Below are 22,103 nucleotides of genomic sequence, written 5' to 3'. Positions count from 1 at the left end.
AAATCCAAAAAAAATTAGTTAAAATCATATTATAAGTCATTTTCGGTCACTGAAGCTATTTTCTCATTTTAAATTCTTCTTTTCTCTCTAATCCTAATTTGCCACTCTTATCTTATCTTTCTCTACAACTATAATATCAAAATTAGCCCCAACGTTGATCAAAATGGTCATTTTACCTCTTATTATATTTTTTGGAGCATTTTAGCCCTTAATGTTCATTAAAGGTAAAAAGGCCATTAATATTTGAACGAGTAATCACTTTGTCCTTTATTTTTTTAGACATTTTAGCCTTGACATTTCATTTTAAGTTAAAAAGCACTATCTAGGGCTTTAATCGTGTGAATTAATGGTTTTCATCTATAGAGGGAGTTTTTTTTTTATCTCAAATTGAAACGTTTAGAGCTAAAATGCTCCAGAAAAAAATAGAGATCAAAATGATCATTTTGATAAACATTGGGGGTTACTTTTGGCATTATGCCTTCTCTAAAACTCAAAGTATTCATTCTTCTCTTCTCTCGCAGGACTGATTCACAACGTCCTATTGCTCATTACTGATATTTCATAGTTTACTCAAGTCATGGAAGGCCTGTCAACATGGTACCAATCAATTCGACCACAATCGTCACTGCAGATTTTTTGTAGTTGAGATATTTGGATCCAACTCTATCACCTATCATGGATGATGGTTCATCTGGTGATTTTGCAGTTCATCATTGATAGTGTTGGCAACAAGCAAGTCATATTGGGACTTGAAGACCTCAACTTTCTCCTTCGAAAGCAACAGCTTACTTCGATGATATGTGATCAGAGTCTGGAGACGAATCCACTCCGATGTTGACAAGGTTAGTGATTAACTCCTATGGAGAACAAAGTCATCAATTATGCATACATCATATTCACAAAACTGTTAGATCATTAACAATTAGATAATATGACTTTTAAGTGTCAACATATAAAAAAAAAATATATTTTTTATTCCACCTCAATATCATCTTCCACAAATATATAATTTTTTCAACATTTTAACCACTGTCGAAAACCATCATTCTCTAACATCTTTTTTGATCATCTTAGATAGCGATGAACTTACCTTACCGATGACCGACTACTACTGACAACAACAACTAGATGAGTTGGTTTTTGTAGAGATCAAATTGATACATAATCTGAATTCCAATGCTTAAAATTGAAACTTTTAAAGTCTAATGGCAAAATCAATTTACAAACTAAAGTTCAAGAGAAAGAAACTGTCATGTCATCACGTAATCAATAATCTAATGATTTAATATCTTAATTGAACCCAAATTAAAATTAATTATTAAAATTGAAGCAATTTAAAATTCAATAATAAAAATAATATACAACTTCTAAATTTTCATGGTGCGTTGTCTTTGAAAAAAATTGTAATAAATTATATGTTAATTTGTAATCAAACCGTTAATAATGATTAATTATTAACTATTATTTGTTGTTTAACAATCATACCTCGACAATTTAGAGGAAACATTGAATACTTACAATGTAGAAGTATCACATCAATAAAAAATGACAAAATACAAGAAACAATCGTATCATTATCCTGACATTAATGATGCGCTCTAACGTTTAAATTAATATTTTTGTACATTTTTAATAGATAAATTATGATTTTAATTTTTTTTATGGTTTTGGAACCTATAATTATTAGAGATATATTAATTGTCAACCAAAGTATTAGTTTGACAGCAAATTCCATATGATTATTATGATTCATTCAAATTGGGGGAGAAGTGAATAATCCGTAACTCTCACTGGTGAAATTACTAAAACCAATTAGTGTGAGCATTTGAAAGCAAAGTCCATTAGCTGCAAGCCGTTCAGCTGCAGCAATTAACTCTCATCACATTTGATAACAAAATAACAACCAACAGACAATATTAGCATTTAACTGTAATCGTCTTCAACACCAAGTTTTCAGATATGACTAAGCGTTTCAACCTCAAAATTTCTCGTCTTTTACTATCTTTCCGATTATGTCGATCAATAAAGGCTTCCAACTTGCCGGACATTCCAGTCCCTTTCGTTCGCCGCCTATCTCCGGTGAATCCTACAGCCTTAGGCGTGGCTATCGGAACCTGAACCTCCCTGCTCCGCCTCCTCCGACACCGGACTTGTCTGTTATCAAACGCCATGTATCACCGAAGATAGCATCAGTCACGAGAAATAAGATGGAGGATGTGAAGGCCAATGACAGTGGGTGTTCAGTAGCGAAAGAGCCGAGACCGAAACACTAATATCAACTTCCAGAACCTTCTGGGACGATTCGTCGTCGTTTGAGTTGGCTGAGGAATCTCACATGGAAACCAAGAAGAAGAAGAAACTAAGCAATGGGAAGATGGTGAAGAGACTGAGAAGCTTGGGGTCAAAGAAACACAGAGGAGATCCGCCGTGGAGGGCGGAAGGGAAGGTGAGGGAGAGCGTAGCGGTGGTGAAGAAATCGGAGGATCCTTACGAGGACTTCAAGAGGTCGATGATGGAAATGATAGTGGAGAAGCAGATGTTCCAAGTGGAGGAATTGGAGCAGCTGTTGCAGTTCTTTCTTTCGTTGAATTCCAGGGAATTTCATGGAATCATTGTGCAGGCCTTCACCGAGATTTGGGAAGCTTTGTTTTGTGACCAATAAATAGCTTTGGATCAATTCAAGATTAAATGAATTAGGTACGTACGAGTTAATAATCTCCACTGAATCACACTATTCATATTCCATATCATTTACACACAAAGATATGAATTAATTAAAATGTTGGAAGAAAAAAATTGCCACATTTATGAACTTCCCTTTATAATAATTCTTTCTTTCACTAATTCTTATGCTGTCGGACAAAAAAATTGTTGCTTCTTGACATCTTAAGTAGTTTGTTCATATGACAGGTTAACTGTAAATTGTAAAGAAAAATGACATGGTTGTGGATCGGAAGAGTATCACCTTGAAGATTAGGAGGACCAACATGACAGAGCACAGTATAACGAGTACCGTCGCACACGTTACCATGCCTCACTGTTTCTGCATTTTCCTGGCCTGCAACTCAAATCCATACAACATTTAAAATGATTACTCAAAAACATGTAAATGTGGATAAATAATGGGCAAAGATGAAAGAACTTTTGTAGTTGTTTGAGGGCTTCTTTGATTGTAGTTACAACATTCTGATTGTTGTGTTTATCCAATCGATAAAGGTGCTCCGTTTAGAGACTACATCTAATAACTATGAGAATCTTTTAAAAGAAAATATTTATTACAAAGGCAAATGTTACTGAAAAAGGAAAGTCTATGAATGTTGTATATTGTTTTTAGCAACATTTTAATTAATTGATATTTTTGTAAGTAATGCGGAACAAAAAGATTGATGTAGATATTTTTAATTGGTTAGGACCATTGATAACATGATCGAAAGGATCCATGAAATAATTTCTCTAATTGTTATCAAATTGTAGTTAGGCTGGTATCAAACTTGGATATATAAATGATTGTAATAGGACTTGACTCGATAATAATTAAAAGGTGATCAGTTCATAAAGAAATTAGAGATTGTTTTAAAAGGTGATCCACTATGTGATAAGCTAGGTCTTCTTATGGACTAGTTGTTTTACCTGGTATCCTAATTCTAGAGCTACTCATCATGTGATAGAGATCTAACAAGTCTGCAATCAAGATTGTAAGTCTTCAATTCTTATAATGTAATTTTTTTTAGTTATAATCGAAAATTTTATAAATTTATATAATTATTTAAGTTGTATATGATAATATTTTAAATTAAAATTTAAATAATTTTAAATTAGACTGTGTCACTACAAATTACTTGTGTAGTTAGATAGTAACCGGTCTTGTATTGGTAGAAGTCGATGTGTGATGTATTGCACATATATTATCCAATAGATATAATATTATATTTTACTTTTAGATCTGTACATCATGATTACTTAAAAGCATGGTTTTCAGAACCGGATCGGTTACCAAACCGATCATGCTACCGGTTCACTGGTTCAACCGGTCGAATCGGTCCGATCGGTCGGAAGAACCGGACGACGTCATAATTATTTAAAAAATTAAATAAAAATATCAAAAATATTTAATAAAAAATAATTTTTTATATCACAAGTCATATTCAAAGCAAGTCATAACATATATAAGTTAAAAACCATAAAATCAAGTGAAACAAAATGATTCAAATTAACTACAACATAATATTTAAGGTAAAACATATTAAATAATAAATATAATTATATAACTATAATTAAAAAATAAATTTGAGGTTAAAAAAATCATAACAAAATTATAACTATAATTATATAACTATTTTTTCACTTCAATCAAGCTTGAATTTTAGGCTTCAATCGAGCTTCTAATTTTTTTTTTGAGTTCAAGTTTTAATATTATATTTCAAGTTTGAGTTGAACTTGATAATTTTTAGCTTTTAAGTTTGAGTTGAGTTGAGCTTACTTTTAAAATTTTCAAGTTCGAGTCGAGCTCAGCAATACTCGAGTTCGACTTGGCTCGTTTAACAGACGACGTTGTTTGGTTTAATTTTTAAAAAAAAAACAAAAAACCCGGTTTTTTTTCGATTTTTTCTGGTTTTCAGCCGATCCGGTTCGAACGGTTCAGCGGTTCTGGCCGGTTCACTAATAGCGGTTCAATCGGTTTAGATTAAACCGAACTAAACAACGATTCCCAATTAAACCGATTAAATTGACCGATCCGGTCCAGTTTTCAAAACAGAGCTTAAAAGTAATTCTGCAGCTTCCATTGTTTTTTGTATCAGTCGAGACTCAATTTGACTCTATTACACTAGTTGTTTAATCTAATGATGGTGACGAGTTTCAATTTCTCGAGAATATTTTAACTCAGTTTAGTGTTGCACATAAAGTGGTTAGTCTACATTATTCTTAACAGGGATAACAATTTAACTTGAAATCGACTTGATTCGATTTTATAAGATCGAATTTTTTTTTAAAAAAAATTGAATTTGAGTTGGGTCGGATTTTATAAAAGAGTGAGATCAGGTTAGATGGAGAGTAAAAAAAACTTCAACCCAACCTGAGAGTAATAGTGTAATTTATTTAAATAAATTTATGAACAATTACTTTGATACCCCATCTCTATTATTATTTTTAATTAAGTTTTTATTTTATATTAGATTGGGTTGGGTCGAATTTATACCCTAAAAATTCGGGTCGGATTCAGAGCTAGGTGGGGAGAATATATGTTTTGAGTCGGGTGGTTATTATATATTTTTAAGACCGGGTTGGATTTATACTCTAAATATTTAGGTCGAAGTCAGAGTTAGATGGAAAATATATATATTTTGAGTCGAGGGATATTATATATTTTCTGATCAGATTGGATTGACCAAAAACCTGATCTAATCTAACCCGTTATAGTAATGTTTCTGTGGTTTCGCTGAGGAAAGTTGAGAGAGGGAGGAGATAAAGTAGGAAACGGCGGGGGGTTGTTCGTCTAGACTGAGGAGAGAATTGTAGGAAAAAGAAAATTATATAGGTTACCTATGAAGAGCGGCTGGGCGTTCGTCCCCAAATTTGATCCTCGATTGATTCAGTATGTTCTTCTAGCTTGGTGAGATCGACTCTTTCTCTTCTACCAGTGCTATTTATTTATAGATTGTTTACTGGTTCGTGCTGGAATTTTGGTTTTCTTAAGTATTTTGTTTTAAAGTTCTTGAGTTAATCTTTTCCTTGGTGTGGGATTGTGATAAAATAGCTTGTTTCTGGAGTCAATTTGTGACTGCTACTTCTGCATGCAAGGTGTTTGTGAAAAAGCCTCAGTAAACTAGGTTTTTATTCCTTCCTGTTCGGTGGTTGTGTTACTTTGTCAAGACCTATCAGAGAACTATTCTATCAAAATTCATAGATTTTTTCACAAAGTTTGAAAGACGAGGAGAGTTTCAGTAGTGGAGGATCCGACTCGTGTCTCCAAATGGTTTTCTGTGTTTGTTAACAATGTGAGTAAGAGGATCCATTCGGAAACTCTAAAGGAAGCTTTCAAGGAGTATGGTGTTGTGACTGACGTGTTCATAGCATACAGAAGCAAAAGTAGACAAGCATTTGGTTCCACTTTTGCCTTTGCAGGTTTAGAAGCAAATTGGAAGCTGAAACAACGGTCCATAGAGTTTTACATGATAACAAGGGTGTAGCAAAGTATAAGAGGGCTGAGACTGATAGTGTTTTTAATAAAGTTTGGAAGCCATTGTTAAGAGATTCTTGGTCCTTTAAGGAAGTCCTTGAAGGTCTGCAGACAGAAGATGGAAAATTACACGCTGATGAAGATAGCGTTCCTCCTAATAAAAAATCAGTGCCGAAAAATATGGTTCATGTTTCGATTGTTAAAGATAATGATCCTAGTCTACCACCAAAAGCCGATTGCAATATTAGGAATATCTCTATTTCGATGAAGGAGGTTTCATGGTGCCATACTTGTTTAGTTGGAAAAATAAAAAAATATGTATAACGAAGATATCGTACAAACAACCTTTAGTGAAGAAGGTTTAGAAGTCAAGGTCAATATCTGGCATGAACTCCTCACCGTTATTCAATTTAAAAATGAAAAGGATCGTCAGATTTGTTGGTCTAAAAGAGATGATTGGGTTTGTTGTTGGTTTGATGAGCTGGAATTACTGGAAGGCTATGAGAATAAAATCAAAGTTAACGTCTAGATTTCTTTGATGGATGTTCCGCTCTCAGTATGGAGTGAGAGGTTCATGGATTTAGGCAGTTTGTGGGGCAAAATTGTAGCGATAGATGAAGACACTCGAAGTCGGGCTAGGTTTGATGTAGCAAGGATTCTGTTGGAAGTACAGTTTGTTTCAGACATTCAGGATATGGTATCTATTGTTTTTAATGGAAGAATGTACTCCATCAAAATCTGAGCTGAAATCCAGTAAGAGGTCCGAATGTTCATAGACAACTCTCTGCCTGGTGATGGAGTGTGGCAAACAGCTGCCGAGGAAGCGACCACCAATCCACTGATCGAATAAGAGTGTGTTGTAGGTCCTCTGATCAAAGAAGCGTGCGCGGATGGAATTAGTCCCGAGACTGGTGTTAACGTAGTAGATCTTTGTGTTTCTTCCTGTCAGATGAGTGATAATGATGTTGGATCGGTGGCTGATAGATTAGAGCGTGCTGTATTAATGAGGTTAGAGCGACAGTTGTTGAGGGGGCTTGGCATGATGTCCCGATTATTTCTCATGTTGGCCCAAGTATTCAGCCCGTAGATGAGTGTTGGGCTGGTGGAAATAAACAGGGACTTGGATCAGCTTTGGGTGTTCCAGTCAATTTCTAATAATTCAAGATTGTTGTATGTCACTGTTGAAGAAGTATCATCCTTCAGAGTAGTGAAAGAAGGGCTAGTAGAAGTTTCACGCCTGGATTCTACTGCACAAATTCTGAAGGAGAATTTGGATTTGAAGAATTCTCTAGATGAAAATAATATAGTAAGGGCTGATAAAGGAGTGAATTCGTTTGACAAGGAAGCTTCTAAGAAAAATAAAGCTCTAAAAAGGAAGAAGGTGAAATTGAAAAGCTGTGGTGGTCCAATCCTCAAGATTGAACAAGGTCGACAATGGAGTTCTAGACGGGGTTAATTATGGCTGCCAATCCGATTCAGCAAATGAAGCTAAAGTTATTTTCGCTGTTAGCGAGGCCCTGGGTGTGGTTTTTTCTACGTCGAGAGGGGACGTGCTGTGCAGGTTGGAGCAGCTTGAGGAATCGTGTAAGAACTGATTTTGTAATTGTTTGATGTAGATTCGATTGCAGCTGTTTTGTTTTCTTCACTGGGTCTTTGCTTCATTGTTTCTGTTTTCATATCATGCTCCAGTTCTTCTAGAGAAAGCTTGAGAGGTTTGTTCAGTTGTCAGAATCGATTTGAATGTGGGGTATTGTTTGGTTTGAGCCTTGTTGTCTTGTTTCTCTTGCTTTAGCGGTAGTTGAGACATTTTCCAACACTTGTTTCAAGCACAAGTAATGAGCGGTTTTTGTTTTGATGGTCCGTTGATGTGTTTATCTTTGTTGGGGAGTGATTGTATATTGCATTTAGTCCATTGGTACTGCATTTTTGCGAGCTGGATTAAAGATTGAAGAATATAAGGTGTTATGTAATGTTATGTTGCTGTGTTTTACCACGTCTGGTGATGTAGTTATCTGCTGCTGTTCGGGCCCATCCCTTTGCTGCTGTGTTCGCTTTAGATCAGTTTGCTGTCCATTTTGTTCTATTTCTCACTGTTGCTTGGAAAGTATTGGTGTTTGTATGTGTTAGGTTGTGGTTTGGGTTATTTCTTGTTTGATGTAAGAGCTATTCTTGTATAAGATCCTTTCCATCTCAAGGTATACTTTTTTTTTTCCATTAAGGGTTAGAGATGTTTTTTTAATGAGATCATTGAGGTGGTGTACTTTGCAACTGATTTTAATACAAAATACCTTATTTCAAAAAAAATCTAACCTGTTAGCATTCCTACTTTTCAATGTAATGATGAGGCAGTAGAAAAGAGGCATAATCACATTATGAATATTCTCAAATAATGACTTGTTTATAAAATAAAATTCTTAAAACAATTTTTAATAATGTGAATTAAACCTAAAGTTTAAGGACCACGTTAAATATAAAAATAATTTAATATCACATTAATTTTTTAAAGAAAATTTTAAAACCTCGTATATCATTATGTTAATTAAAATTCCAAATCAAAAACCAAGAAAATTACAATTAACGGGCTTTTGGTTCTTTGGTCCGGATTCAATAAGCCGACCGGAAAAGCTCAAATTCCATCGAAGACTGGAGCCGTGAAGCCGCAAAATTACAAAATCAAAATAAAGAAAGAAAAAGCAAAAGCCCTCGACTTCTCCACCAGCTTCTCCCCCAGTGCCTCAGTTCCTTGTTACCTTCCTTCTTCGGACAGAAATGAAGGCTTCTTTGAAAGGAAGATATGCAAATGAGAAGAACACTACCGCCGCTACTTTTTCCGTCAACGCTGGCGATATCAAGCTACAAGCCTCCATTACTGACGCCACCGTCGTAGACGGTTCCAGCTTGAACGGCTTAACTTTAGCCGTTGAAAAGCCCGGATCTTTTATCATCGACTATGACGTCCCCAAAAAGGCACTCTTAACTTGAATACCAGTATTCCTTTAACTATACCTTCATTGAATCATTCACTTGCTAATTACTTCACTTTTTTTTTATATAGGATTTTCGATTTCAGTTTATGAACACTGTCAGGGTTGCAGAGTTGCCCTTGAAGCTTACTTACATTCACAGCAGAGGGGATAACCGGACGGTTTTCGATGGGGCGCTTATATTCGACTCTGCTAACAAGGTGTCTGGTAATTACACGCTTGGCACGGGGAACTGTAACCTCAAGTACAGTTACGTGCACGATGAAGTTACCACTTTCGAGCAGTGTTATGATTGGGGGAAGAACGCCTGGGATTTTGAGGTTTCGAGGAGAGTAGCCGACGACGTTTTCAAGGCAACGTATCAGACATGGAACAGCGATTTGGCTTTGGAGTGGTCGAGAAATTCCAAGTTTAATGGGACTTTTAAGGTAACCAAAACTAAATGACCAGTTATTTCGTTGTGTTTTCTTTGAATTTTTAGTGTTTCCATTGCATAGTATAGTTAACTAAGGAACTAAACTCTAGATTTTAGAGACAAGAAGTGAATTGAGGTTCATAGGATGACTTGTTCAACAGTTGTATACTTGTATTCATTGCAAAAGACTACGCAAAAGACTACACTTTCCCCATATACTTGATTTGTTCAAGAAATTGAGTGCAATTGTGAAAACTGAGGTATAATATGAATCGTATAATTTTGAATTTGGGGTTTGAGAAGCATTTTCTGCAAGAGGGTGCTTTTTTAAACATGGCTGCTTGGTGTGGTTCTGAAGAACACAAGTATAGTAAATAGCTGCTGTTTCCTTATATCCCCACATCAATGGGGACTCTAATGTCTTCTTGATTCAGTCTTCTGTTGTTTGAAGTGAATTAAGGTTCATAGGATGAATTGAATTACAAAATACTACGTTTTCCCATTTTATTAGGATAATGCAGCTGGTGAATTTTCAAGAAAGAATATTGTGGTATGAACTATTGTAATGTCATGTGAGGATGGATAGTTCAAGAAATTGAGTGCACGAGTGTAAACCGAAGTAATATGAAGCATAAGAATTTTGGATTTAGGGGCTCAAGAAGACGTATTATGCAGGAGGGTGTTTTCCTTTTCCCTTAAACATAGGTGCGTAGTGTGGTTCCGAGGAAGATAAGTAGTAGGTAACTGCTGTTTCCTTGTATTCCGAGATCACAAGAGAGTTCTTGATTCAGTCTTGTGTTGTTTGAAGAGGATATAGAATTTTTCAATTGGTCATTTTAACTCAATGCTGTCATATTGCTTGAAATGTTGAGAAAAGCATGTGAAGCAAGCAAGGCTGTAGATTGCTTGATCGTCTTGCTTATGTCTTTATAGGATTTGCATGGTATTTTATATTTGTTTAAGGCAAGGCTTTTACCGAATGATCCTGAATTTGGAGAAGTGAAGAAAAATGGCAGTTGTGTGTATTAGTTTCAACTAAGTAAATAATAATACAAAAATTGTGTTTAGGTTCCATGAACACGTTGATTTGGAGAATGATGTAAACTGCCAAGATGTCATGAATCTCTCTCATTATCTCCCCTTTTTCCATTGAGTTATGATATGTTAGTTTGATATTAAGTTTTGGATGACTTAATACAATTTGCTGAAATGATGATTGCTTAGCTTTTGTTTTTGGTAAAATGGAAGCTGCATCCTAAATATAGAGGTAGGGATTGCAGGCTTGCAGGGCTTTTTTCTATATGAACCCTAAACATATTAGATGTCACATCTTATGGGTAGGGATGTGCATTCTGTTGATTCGGTTTTATATAAGAAAATCAAATAAATCGAATAAACTGAAATGACTTTATTATCAAAATCGAAATATCCTCAATGTATTTCACCCTAACCATGATCCTTTTCTTATTTGTTTTTTCCAGATTTCAGCACACATGAATCTGGCCGAAGAATCTAAGATTCCCAGAATTATTGCCGAGAGTAGTTGGGATTTGGAAATTTGAAATGTTGTTTCAATTCTATACATTTGGATAAACAAGTATTGTAGGCTTTGTTGTTGGTCGTACCATACCTGCACTGCTGTTTTCTGAAATTATGAAATATCACATCTCCTTTCTTGCACTTTGGAGTTTACTGCTTTATGAAGCTGTATAATCCTTGTTCTAAAACTTATATTTAAATATGCTTTGGACATTCGATATAGGTATTCTGAGAAAAGAATTAACACAATTTTATATAATGTTGGGAGGTCTGTGTCCTAATGTCAAATAATGGATGATCTCAAGTCTAAACCTACCAATTTTGATCCGAACTCAAATATTTGATCTAATCAAATTGAATTCAACTGTGTTCTACTCATACTTAATACTTAAATTGATTATAAAAGATTGGCAATCCGAACATATTTGATTCGAATTCAATTTGACCTAAACCCAAATTAATACAAACCTTGAATAATCTTGAACTTAAATGCCTTGAATTTGGTGTCTTCTCCTCAGGCCAACTCTAGTCCCATAGCTCTTGTGCGCTCCATCCCAGCCTTGTTACTAAACCATGGATGATTGAATTTCTTCTCATCCTCCGCGAAGCAAACGCTGCTGCAGACTACCTCGCGAAATCCACTACTCACAACGATGGTCATACTTGCATTTACATGGAAACCCCACAGACGATCACTCCTCACCTCTCTCATGACCTTGGCCCGTTTGGTTCAAGTAATGTTATATTACCCTCACTCCCCCGTTTGATTGGTCAGTAATCCTATTTCCGGTAATCTTTTATTACCGACAGTGATTTTTTAGGGTATATTACCGGAAATGTGATTACCCCCTCTCTTAGGTATTGTTGGATTACCGGCGTTTTGGACTAAAATGCCCTTAATTTTTTTCTTTTCAAAAATATTCTTCTTCTGTCGTTGAATAATAAAAATTCTACGAATGTTAAATTACAAATTTATCCTTAAAGAATTTTACTATAATATTACTATAATTAATTTATATATTTTCTTTAAAAATTTTAAATTCATAAAATTCATATAGTTTTTTTTACAAAATTGAAAAGATAAATAGGTTTAATGAAAGGGTAAAATTTTATTTTAACCCCTGAGCTTCATATAAAATTTTAATTATTGATTTTTTTTTGTAAATCTAAAATAGTTTAAGGATAAATTTTTAATTGAACCTTCATAGAATTTTTAATATTCAACGACAGGAGAAGAATATTTTTGAAAAAAAAAATTAAGGGCATTTTAGTCCAAAACGCTGGTAATCCAACAATACCTAAGGGACGAAGGTAATCACATTCCCAATAATATACCCAAAAAAAATCCACTATTGGTAATAAAATATTACCGAAAATAGGATTATTGGCCAACCAAACGGGGGACTGAGGATTCCATTCCCCCTGTAATATCTTATGCCGTGAACCAAACGACTCCTTATGGTTCCACTTTCCTTTGATTAGTATCTTATTATAATGGCCTTGGCCTTCTTTTTAATTCAAATATATATACATACATATATATATATATATATATATATATATATATATGATAATAATATGTTAAGTCAAATTGAGTCAGATTCTTTTATCCTAAATCTGAATTTAATTTAATTTAATTACACTATAAAAAATTGATCAGATCGAAATGTTTCAAATCTGAAATAAATTATCATCCCCAATTATAAATAGTTTAACCTGACTGAATCATTATCCGTAGATATATTTTATTACCAAAAACGCAAGTTTATATCTCCAAAATCCTTGCCCAAATCCCATAACTTCGTCGTATTGAGTCTAAGCCATTAAACCCAAAGTCAAAACTTAGTTATGTGATGTCTCTCTTTTCTAACCAGCTCTCCGGTTTTACTTTTCCCACATCATTTTCCTCAAATCTAACATAGATTCCACCCGAAATACAATAAACCTAGATCCAAAAACTCACAATTAAGATCTGCAGTTCATACAGGCTCTGGGTTTTGTAATGGAAAAACATTGAATAAAAAAAAACAGTCTTCAAGCTTCTTTTCCCCTTTCAAATGGCAAATCCCCACAAAGTCGGGTTCTTTCTCTTCTTTTGTCTTCTCTTAGTTTTTGCAAACTCTAACTCTGTTTTAATCCAAAATGACCCCGGGCATGACCAGGTTCCTCACCATGAATCTCAAGCCAAGGTTTCATCTGATCATTTTAATGATCCACAGCAAGTTATGTTACTGAAACTTGAAGAATTAGTGAGAAATCTTAGTGAAGTAGTTTCTAGGTTAGAAACAAAGCTATCAGAGTCTTCAAAAGTTGACGATGGGCTTAATGTTGGGAAGAAAGATGAAATAAGTTTAAGAAAATATGATGGTAGAACGAAAAATCAAGATATTGAAGCTAAAGATGGGGAAATAGGGAGGGGCCTTTCTGTTACTAAATACAGTCCGTTCTGGTCTGAGAGGTTTCAATTTATGTCAACCGTGAAGTTAGGGTCTACTGCAACTTGTATAAACGTCTTTCCCTTTCGTGATTACGAGGGACTTAGCAAGTATGTTGCTGTTGGGGATGAAAGAGGAAGGGTTTATGTGTTCTTAAGGAATGGGGATGTTGTGGTTGAGTTTTATACCGAGCGCGAGTCACCGATTATGGCAATGGTTTCGTACATGTCTGTTTATAAGAATGAGAGTTTCGTTGTCACTGGACATCAAAATGGCGTGATCTTGATGCATAGAGTTTTTGAGAGACTAAACGGAGAAGAGTCGAGTTCGCTTGTGATGGAAACTGTTGGTAAATTTGTGGCTGCTGAAAGTGGGGAAGATGGGTTGCCAATAACTACATTGGATGTTCATCATGTTGGAAGGATGAGGTATATTTTGTCTACGGATCTCAGTGGGAAAATCAGAGTTATTAGAGAAGACGGAGCACTTTATGGTTCTGCCATGCCTAGAAGTAGGCCGCTTGTGTTCTTGAAGCAAAGGCTTTTGTTCTTGACGGAGACTGGTGCCGGGCATTGGATATGCGAAGCTTGAAAATCAAGGAATCAGAATGTGAAGGGTTGAATCATTCCCTCACTAGGAATTATGTCTTTGATGCAACGGAGCGGTCTAAGGCGTATGGTTTTACATCAGATGGTGATTTGATTCATGTTCTGTTGTTGGGTGATATTACGAACTTCAAGTGCAGGGTTAGGTCCAAGAAAAATCTGGAAATGCATGAGCCTCTTGCATTTCAGGCTATTAAAGGGTACTTGATTATTGTTGATCCGGAAAAGGTTTTCGTGTTTAACATTTCTACCCCACATTATGTCAGGGCTGGTGTGCCACGGCTTCTTTTCTCCACATCTTTGGATGAGATCAAGTCATCGCTCTTAACTTACCAAGTGATGGGTACAAATAAAGAGAGAAGACAGGTGATGCCAGTAATAGCTAGTGATCGTGAAAAGCTCGTTGTTCTTGGACTCGGAGGTGAGTATGTGGGGATGTATCACTCTAACCTTCCAGTTTTGAAAGCGGAATCTAATACGATCCTATGGACCAGCCCTGTGTTGTTTTTCATACTTTTCCTATTCGGTGCATGGCAATTCTTTGCCAAGAAGAAAGAGGCACTTACTTTATGGGGACCTGATGACCCTTTTAGCTCCACCTCCACAACAGCTACAAATGGTGCCCCGTTAGGATCTAACACCGTAGACAGGCCTTTTATAGATTCTTCTTCAAGCGGTTCTGATATGGCGGACCTGAGAAGCAGCGGTCTTCGAGGTCGAAGGTATGCATCTCCTTCTCGATATCCAGCTGGAGCTACCACTTCTTTCAGGCCGAATTCTGCTGATCCCATCTCTAGACCCACTTCCGTTGATCCCAATTATAGAGCTGCACCTGAGCTAAATTATAAGGTTTCAACCCTTGAACCGCTGCCCGGCTTTTCCAATAGAAGAGAGAGTTTATTTGCGAACACCCAAGTTTCAGATAACAGTTAACTCTTACAACCAGTTTCCTTTAACTTCTACTTCAAGGGAGAGTTCTTTTAGATTCTTTTGGCTGTTGTTAAGATATTACGAAGCCATTTGAACCTGCCATGTTGTATTTTTAGTTCTCAATAACATAACAAAGAATAAATGCAATAATTTAAAGCATCTTCTTTTTTGAAGAATACCTCTAAAATTCTGTTCTTGCAGCATTTATCTTTATGGTAAATATTCTTTAATTTCAATTTGAGTTCTTAGATATCCTTGAACTGCTTGTAGACTGCCTTTGTACCAAACAGTGTAGGTGGCATATTGGAGTCCCCGACCGGACGAGCGCGATTTTAGTAGTTCTGATACCGGCACTCGTGACTCAGAATCAAATTCCCGAGTTGAAGTAATTCACAAGCTCAAACCCCATGGCATTTGCTTGTGAATCTGATTGAAGAGTAGTGTTTTTGGTTTACTTAAAGAGGGTCTGAGAATGCTAGAGTTTTTACCCATAGAATTTCATCTTATACAGCACATTAGCCTCCAAATAAAATTTTATTTTTTTCCGTTAAGGCCACTGTCGAGTTGTTGATGTTTCTTAATCGCCTTACTTTATGCTATTTGTAATTATTATTAAAAATAGAATTTAAAAAAAATATTGTATAATGATAAGTTTTTATTATGTAGTATTATAATGTTATAATTGTTTATGTAATTTACAATGTTTACATGTCTATTCTTTACATATTATAAGCATATAATTGTTTCATATCATACAATTAATATAATTATGATTTGAAAATTTTTAATTATTAAATTATTTTATATTTTTATATTTAAAATATATTTAGATGAAAACAAAATGTTTAAATAATGAAAAATAAACATGTATGTATGTATACGGGCAACACACGTTTTAGAAAGAAAGAAAACTAGTATTAAAAAACATTATTAAAATCTATTTAGACTAATTTCTGCTTATTTTCATTCTGTTTTAATTTTATAATAATTCTTTTGAATATTTAATTTACTAATTAATATGTATAAATTTCCTAATCATAAAAAAAATTCTTAATCGTATAATTTGTGAAGTATTTAAATTTTTTAAAAATTATATTAATGAATTTAAAATAAAGTAAATACTAAATACAATAAAATCATGTATGGAAACTAATCTTCTTCTATAGTTAAAATGCTTGTATGTCCTCTTAATTATGTCGATTAATATATATATATTTTTACCAAAGTTCAGTTCATTCTAAATCATTTGAAAAATTGCTTTATGCCATTTTAAATTATTAAATATCATATCATATTATTAACATTATTATTTTTCATAATTAAATTAAAATGATTTATTTAAAATTCCTCTTTGCTTTGGCATACATTGTCAACATTTGGTAGGGCATAGAAATATTTAGTTTGATGTAATGATGATGCATTAAAAGGAAATTGTAATTGCCATAAACTTATGTTGAAAGGGAGTGTTAGTACTCATAGTTTGCTTTTGGTTGAACTTGCACATGCATGCAACTTCAAAAGCTTAAGAAATCATTATCCTAGCAATTATTTGTGGATTATGACTGGTTTATATTGCCCCACTTCCTTATAATCACACAATGAGTTAAAATGACATTTTCAAAAGAAAAAGGAAATCGATTTGTCATTTCCCCTCCATATTATACTTAATTTGAAGTAGTTTTCATTTTACAGTATATATGTATAATTTTATATGAATTAGATTAGTGAAATTTTACAAATTTGAAACAAAAATGTATATGGATTGTCCATTTGAGTAGGCCCGTGCTTGATGAAATCGCCGGTGTCCGAATGGTTGTGGAGGGCAGTGCGGCTTCGGTCGCGTCAACTATCAAACCAAAGCTAAAAGAAACACACATCTGAAACCAGATCTCTTATCCTTTTGCAAAAAGTCGCCTTTTCTCACGTAACTTTGTATTTTTATTAAACTCATTTTTATTCTTGAATATAATATGTATAAACTAAAATTAAATTAAAATACTTTAATTAAGAAATAAATTCATGAACAGGATTAAAAGATACTAAAAATTGTTTATCCGAAAGACGAGTTAAACTGTTTATACATCAACTAATTTCAGTATGTCGTAATAAAAGAAATATTACCTTCAAATACGACATGATTTTTAAGCTTCAACAAAGACAAAAAAATACAAATAAATGGAATTTGTTTATTAACATAAATAAACAAATCAATAAATAGGTTTATAAATAAATTTATTCGTGAACAAAAACAAATTAAATACATATACATTCATATTTATTCGTTTATTAAATAAACATAAAAATTTTATCCATAATCATTTATTTAATTTAATAAAAATAAATAAATAAATATTATACAACCAATTTATTTAACATACCATTCATTTGTACTTATAAACAAAACACAGATTTTTAAGGGGAAAAAAGTTGAAAAGTCAAAAAAACTCCGCCTTCCGGTGCCACTGCCATGAGAATTTTGTTTTTCGTCTAGGGGTATAGTTGACTTTTGGTTCAACTCTCAAAATGGATCACAAAAAATTATGCGTGGAATTTCACTAAACGACAAGCACCGCCTAGTCATGACTTCTCCGACAAATTTAGAAAGCCGGTTCCCTGACACGTGGACGGTCAGAGATTGAAAAACCAAGTTGAAGAGTAGCTGAGCTTAAGCTTGGTCTAATTCTAGATTCAGTCCCTTTATCATGTTAAAATATAAATTTTAATCCTATAATTTGGATTCACAAGTTTTAGTAGCTCTACTTTTATAATTTTTTATAAGGTTTAAATTGGCAATGCTGTTGCTTTCTATCATTCAAGTGATTAGATGATGTTTTATTGTTATTCAATCATTCATTGAAGATTACATAGAAATTAAGTTAAAAATGTTTTAGCTTAATTAATAATAAATTTATTTGTCACTTGAATTCTTAAAATAATTATAAAAATTAGTATATCAATTTAAGAATAATAATAATTAATGCCTAATTGTGTTATTAATTTTAAATTACCAATAAAACTATAGAAATAGAAAGATTAAATTATGATAAATTAAATAAAAGTACTACATATTAAAGTTAAACATAATAGAGTTACTAAAATCATAAATATACAGTTTGTCATTAAATCTGGCATCGCTTTAACTATTTTGTATTTTTTTAGTTCATTTAAATCTCTTTCTTTTTTCTATTTACTTGCTTCTCTTCAATGTCTGTATATTCCTATTTTTGTCCCTCTCTCTGTAATTACAGACCATGAAGCCGCCTTATGAGACCTCCTCGTGCTCTGCTCCACCCTTAGCTGAAATAACTCTTTGAAATTCGTCTTGTTTTCAGTTCAGTTTTGCTTCCTGTTTTCACTCAAACGAAAGCTATAACGCTTAGAGATTCGTCTTTTTCCCTCGTGAATAGTGGATAACAATCATACCGTTTGATATTCAAGCCAACATTTGCGGTGAATTGTTGTATTATTGGAACTCCAAAACTCGATGGTTTCCTCCAACTAAAACTGGGTTTCATTTCTTTGAGCTTAAAACATGGGGGAGCTTCAAAACTCATCTTCAATGGCTGTTTCTACGGCTTCCGGTGAAACAAGTGTATCTTCTTCAGGAGGACGGCCGCCGAAGAAGAAAAGAAATCTTCCTGGGATGCCAGGTGAATTATAACAACACTCAAAAGTCCACTCTATTCTTTTAATCTACGTAGTTTAATTGTGAATTTAATTGATTTATTCAGATCCAGAAGCCGAGGTGATAGCTTTATCTCCAAAAACCCTACTAGCCACCAACCCTTTCGTTTGCGAGATCTGCAAAAAGGGCTTCCAACGCGACCAAAACCTTCAACTCCACCTCCGTGGCCATAACTTACCGTGGAAGCTCCGTCAAAGAACAACCGGAAAAGAGATACGAAAGCGAGTCTATGTTTGCCCCGAGCCTGGGTGCGTACACCACGACCCGGCTCGAGCCTTGGGTGATCTTACCGGTATCAAGAAACACTTTTGCAGAAAACACGGTGAAAAGAAATGGAAATGCGACCGGTGCTCTAAAATGTACGCCGTTAAGTCCGACTGGAAGGCCCACATGAAGACCTGTGGCACCCGAGAGTATAAATGCGATTGTGGCTCCATTTTTTCCAGGTAAAGACAAACTCGTCCATACGTTATAATATTTCTGTTTCGTAATTGAACCCGTTTGACTGTTGATGATGTTTCTTGAAGGAGGGATAGTTTCTTTACGCATAGAGCTTTCTGCGATGCGTTGGCCGAGGAAACCGCGAGGGTTGGAGCAGCAACTGCACCACCGCCTTCACAGCCTTTAACACCGTCTACTCCTAGCGTGGTTGCACCGGCGGCACCATCATCAATCTTTCAAACAGCAGCAGCCTTAGAGGGCACAACATCCCTCTCTCTTTCCTCTCCGCTCTACCTCTCCAACAATATCTCTTCAATCTTGACCGGACCAGTCATGTCGGCTACTGCATTGCTCCAGAAGGCTGCCCAAATGGGGGCAGCATCACCGTACCCTTCACTATTTCATGGACTAGGCTTTTCAGTATCATCATCAGCACCCTCTGTCGGGAAACATCTCAATGTTAAGTCAGAGAGCAATTCAACGTCGACAGCAAGTATGAGGCACGGCCTTCCCTTGATAGGCTCATCCCCGCCTACGACGCTTGATTTTTTAGGGGTTGGCATGGGTGATGGTGGAACTTCCTCGAGAGGATTATCTGCTTTGCTCACTTCATTTGGAGGCGGATACGGTGTGGAAGCAGCTGCAACCACACCATTCGGCGCAGGTGGGAGTTCGAATAAAGAAACATGGGAAGGTGCAGCCGAGCGAAAGACCAGTTGTTAAACCTTGAACACCAGTGCTTAGTAACCGAGATAAAGATTTGAGTTTTCTTTCCGTTTTACAGTTAATTTGCCGTTGTTAAAATCATGGTTCCAAGTATCGTATACGGTACATTACCTATAGTTTTGTTTCTAAACCCATATCAAATAGTTTAATTTAACTTCATTTCCATTAAAACTTCTGTAGATTTTAATGGTGGGATTTGATCCGTTTAGATTAATACTGTTTGTAAAATTTTATTTTTTACTAATATTTTTATTAACATTTTTTTACTTTTATAGAAAATGAATCACAATTTGAATATGATGTTACTATATAACGATAGTTATTGTTTAGGAGTTGAATTTACCAAAAATTGACTGAACAAGTAGCCAACCTCTCAGTTAAAATCCCATTAATTAAAGTTCTGGGACGTGTAGTCCAAGTTCGAGAGTGATTGAAATATGACGGAGCATTTGATGAGGTTGCATTTGAAACGTTGGTCAAAAATGGGTCGGCGACTCAATTCCAAACACGATGTTGAGACATTTGTAGTTGAGATTTCAATACCTATTTACTAAGGTTGAGTTGGCAACCCACTGCTTCATTCATGTTTGTCCTGCCTGCTGGGCCCTTACAATTCTACCAGTGGTGCCGTGCTGGGGTTTATGATATGAAAAATTGGGCGATTTTCCCGAAAATCACATTTTCCTTAAAATATTTACGTATGAGATACCTTTAAGATAATATTTCGGATCTAACACCTTTGTAGAAAGACGCGACCCATGCATCGCTCCTTACGCTAATGTGGCGCCACGCAGGGTAAGGCGCAATGCATGGGTCGCGCCTTACTGTCGTCTGACACACGCGCCAGATAAACGCGGTGCATGAGCATCGCCTTGTATAATTATATCTGCATTTCTCGGCTTTTTAAACTTTTCTCTTGACGATAAATATGTTCTTAACCCGTAAACATTCACAGTAATCCTCTCAACCCGAAAAATCACACAACAAACCTTTAACCCGTAAATATCACCCGACAATCCTTTTATCTTTGATTCAGAAGTTCGTTCCATCTTTCATTGTAAGGTAATTTTTTAATATCTAATATTTTTTATAATTATATATGATTATTTGAAAAAATATTTTACTAATTATTTTCAATTAATTTGAGTGGTTGTAAAATTGGAAAGCGGGAACATACGTCGAAATATTTTTACCGATACGGTAATAATATAAAAATATATTATTTAAACTATTTACATTTATATATAAAAAATTTATTGCGTTATATTTTAATTTATATATTATTTATTTAATTAGGCTTGTTTCAGGTTTTTTTTGCAGATATAAGATTGTCTCCCTTTCAAACTCTAAGAATGACGCGAATTTCAGCTATTGTTTATTATGATGGAGAAATTCGAGAAGATGAAACCGACGTTGTTTTCGTATCAAATCATTATGTTAAAATATCCTTCAAGAGAAACATAACTCTTGAGGAGCTGATAACGAATATTCTAATGAAGGTTAATGTTGGAAGTACTAGAAGAATGTATCTTACAACGAACTTTCAATTTGGTTTAGGGTGGTGCGGAGGTTGAATCCCGAGACAATTGTGGACTTCGAAACTTGCCATGCATACCATAATGATCGAGTTCTTCGCAATCGATGCCAATTCTACCAGGTTTTTTGGACTTACCCATAGTGCATTAATACTGTAAAATACTGCAAGCATGTGGTCCAGATCGACGAGACTTTCTTGTATGGAAAATACAAGCAAAATTTTACTATTGACAGCTGTCCAAGATGGTAATCGCAACATTCTTCCAGTTGCTTTTGCCCTTGTTGAAGGAAAAGATACATATTATTGGGTTTTTTTCCTCCGAAACTTATGTTCACATATTATCACGAGGGAAAAAATCTGTGTCATTTTAGATCGCGGAGCTGGGATCAAAGCAGCAATGGAGTCTTTGGGTCCAATGTGGAAACCACCCTTTGTCCAACATAGGTACTGTATCTGCCACATTACTGCGAACTACCATGAAAGGTTCAAGAAGAATGATGAGCGCCAATTACTTGTGCGCATGGGTAAGTGAAACTGATGTAGTTTTTTTTCTTTCAATCATTTTTATTTTTTATAGAAACAAAGTTAGTAAGTTTTACATTTTATGCTCAGGTTATGAACTACTACC

The 22,103-nt window shown here is 34.8% G+C and overlaps 4 protein-coding genes across 4 annotated transcripts; all 4 read left to right on the top strand.

Annotated features, from left to right (window-relative positions):
* The first annotated feature begins 2,250 nt into the window (after positions 1-2,250).
* On the top strand, positions 2,251-2,669 carry LOC120183085 (transcription repressor OFP7-like). Its single transcript, XM_039187866.1, has one exon. It carries the CDS (start codon positions 2,336-2,338, stop codon positions 2,660-2,662), a length of 327 nt encoding a protein of 108 aa, XP_039043797.1. The 5' UTR covers positions 2,251-2,335; the 3' UTR covers positions 2,663-2,669.
* A 6,188-nt stretch (positions 2,670-8,857) lies between these two features.
* LOC120183474 (outer envelope pore protein 24A, chloroplastic-like) lies at positions 8,858-11,257 on the top strand. Its single transcript, XM_039188157.1, has 3 exons — positions 8,858-9,145; positions 9,234-9,590; positions 11,059-11,257. Exons 1-3 carry the CDS (start codon positions 8,948-8,950, stop codon positions 11,137-11,139), a joined length of 636 nt encoding a protein of 211 aa, XP_039044088.1. The 5' UTR covers positions 8,858-8,947; the 3' UTR covers positions 11,140-11,257.
* Positions 11,258-13,073: 1,816 nt separating this feature from the next.
* Positions 13,074-15,268, top strand: LOC120183465 (uncharacterized membrane protein At1g75140-like). The gene is given in 3 exon segments (XM_039188149.1): positions 13,074-13,134; positions 13,170-14,119; positions 14,122-15,268. Coding segments are annotated over 2 exon segments (1,914 nt in total). The 5' UTR covers positions 13,074-13,134; positions 13,170-13,173; the 3' UTR covers positions 15,090-15,268.
* A 3,026-nt stretch (positions 15,269-18,294) lies between these two features.
* Positions 18,295-19,993, top strand: LOC120182880 (zinc finger protein GAI-ASSOCIATED FACTOR 1-like). The gene is made up of 3 exons (XM_039187724.1): positions 18,295-18,736; positions 18,818-19,217; positions 19,299-19,993. The coding sequence occupies exons 1-3, from the start codon at positions 18,619-18,621 to the stop codon at positions 19,933-19,935; spliced, it is 1,155 nt and encodes a 384-aa protein (XP_039043655.1). The 5' UTR covers positions 18,295-18,618; the 3' UTR covers positions 19,936-19,993.
* Positions 19,994-22,103: the final 2,110 nt, after the last annotated feature.

This window comes from Hibiscus syriacus, unplaced genomic scaffold (assembly GCF_006381635.1).
Source record: "Hibiscus syriacus cultivar Baekdansim isolate YM2019G1 unplaced genomic scaffold, ASM638163v2 tig00003725_pilon, whole genome shotgun sequence".
NCBI classification, from domain to species: Eukaryota; Viridiplantae; Streptophyta; class Magnoliopsida; order Malvales; family Malvaceae; genus Hibiscus; species Hibiscus syriacus.
Note: the sequence above shows the minus strand (reverse complement) of the source record. Positions and strands in the feature narration are given on the sequence as shown.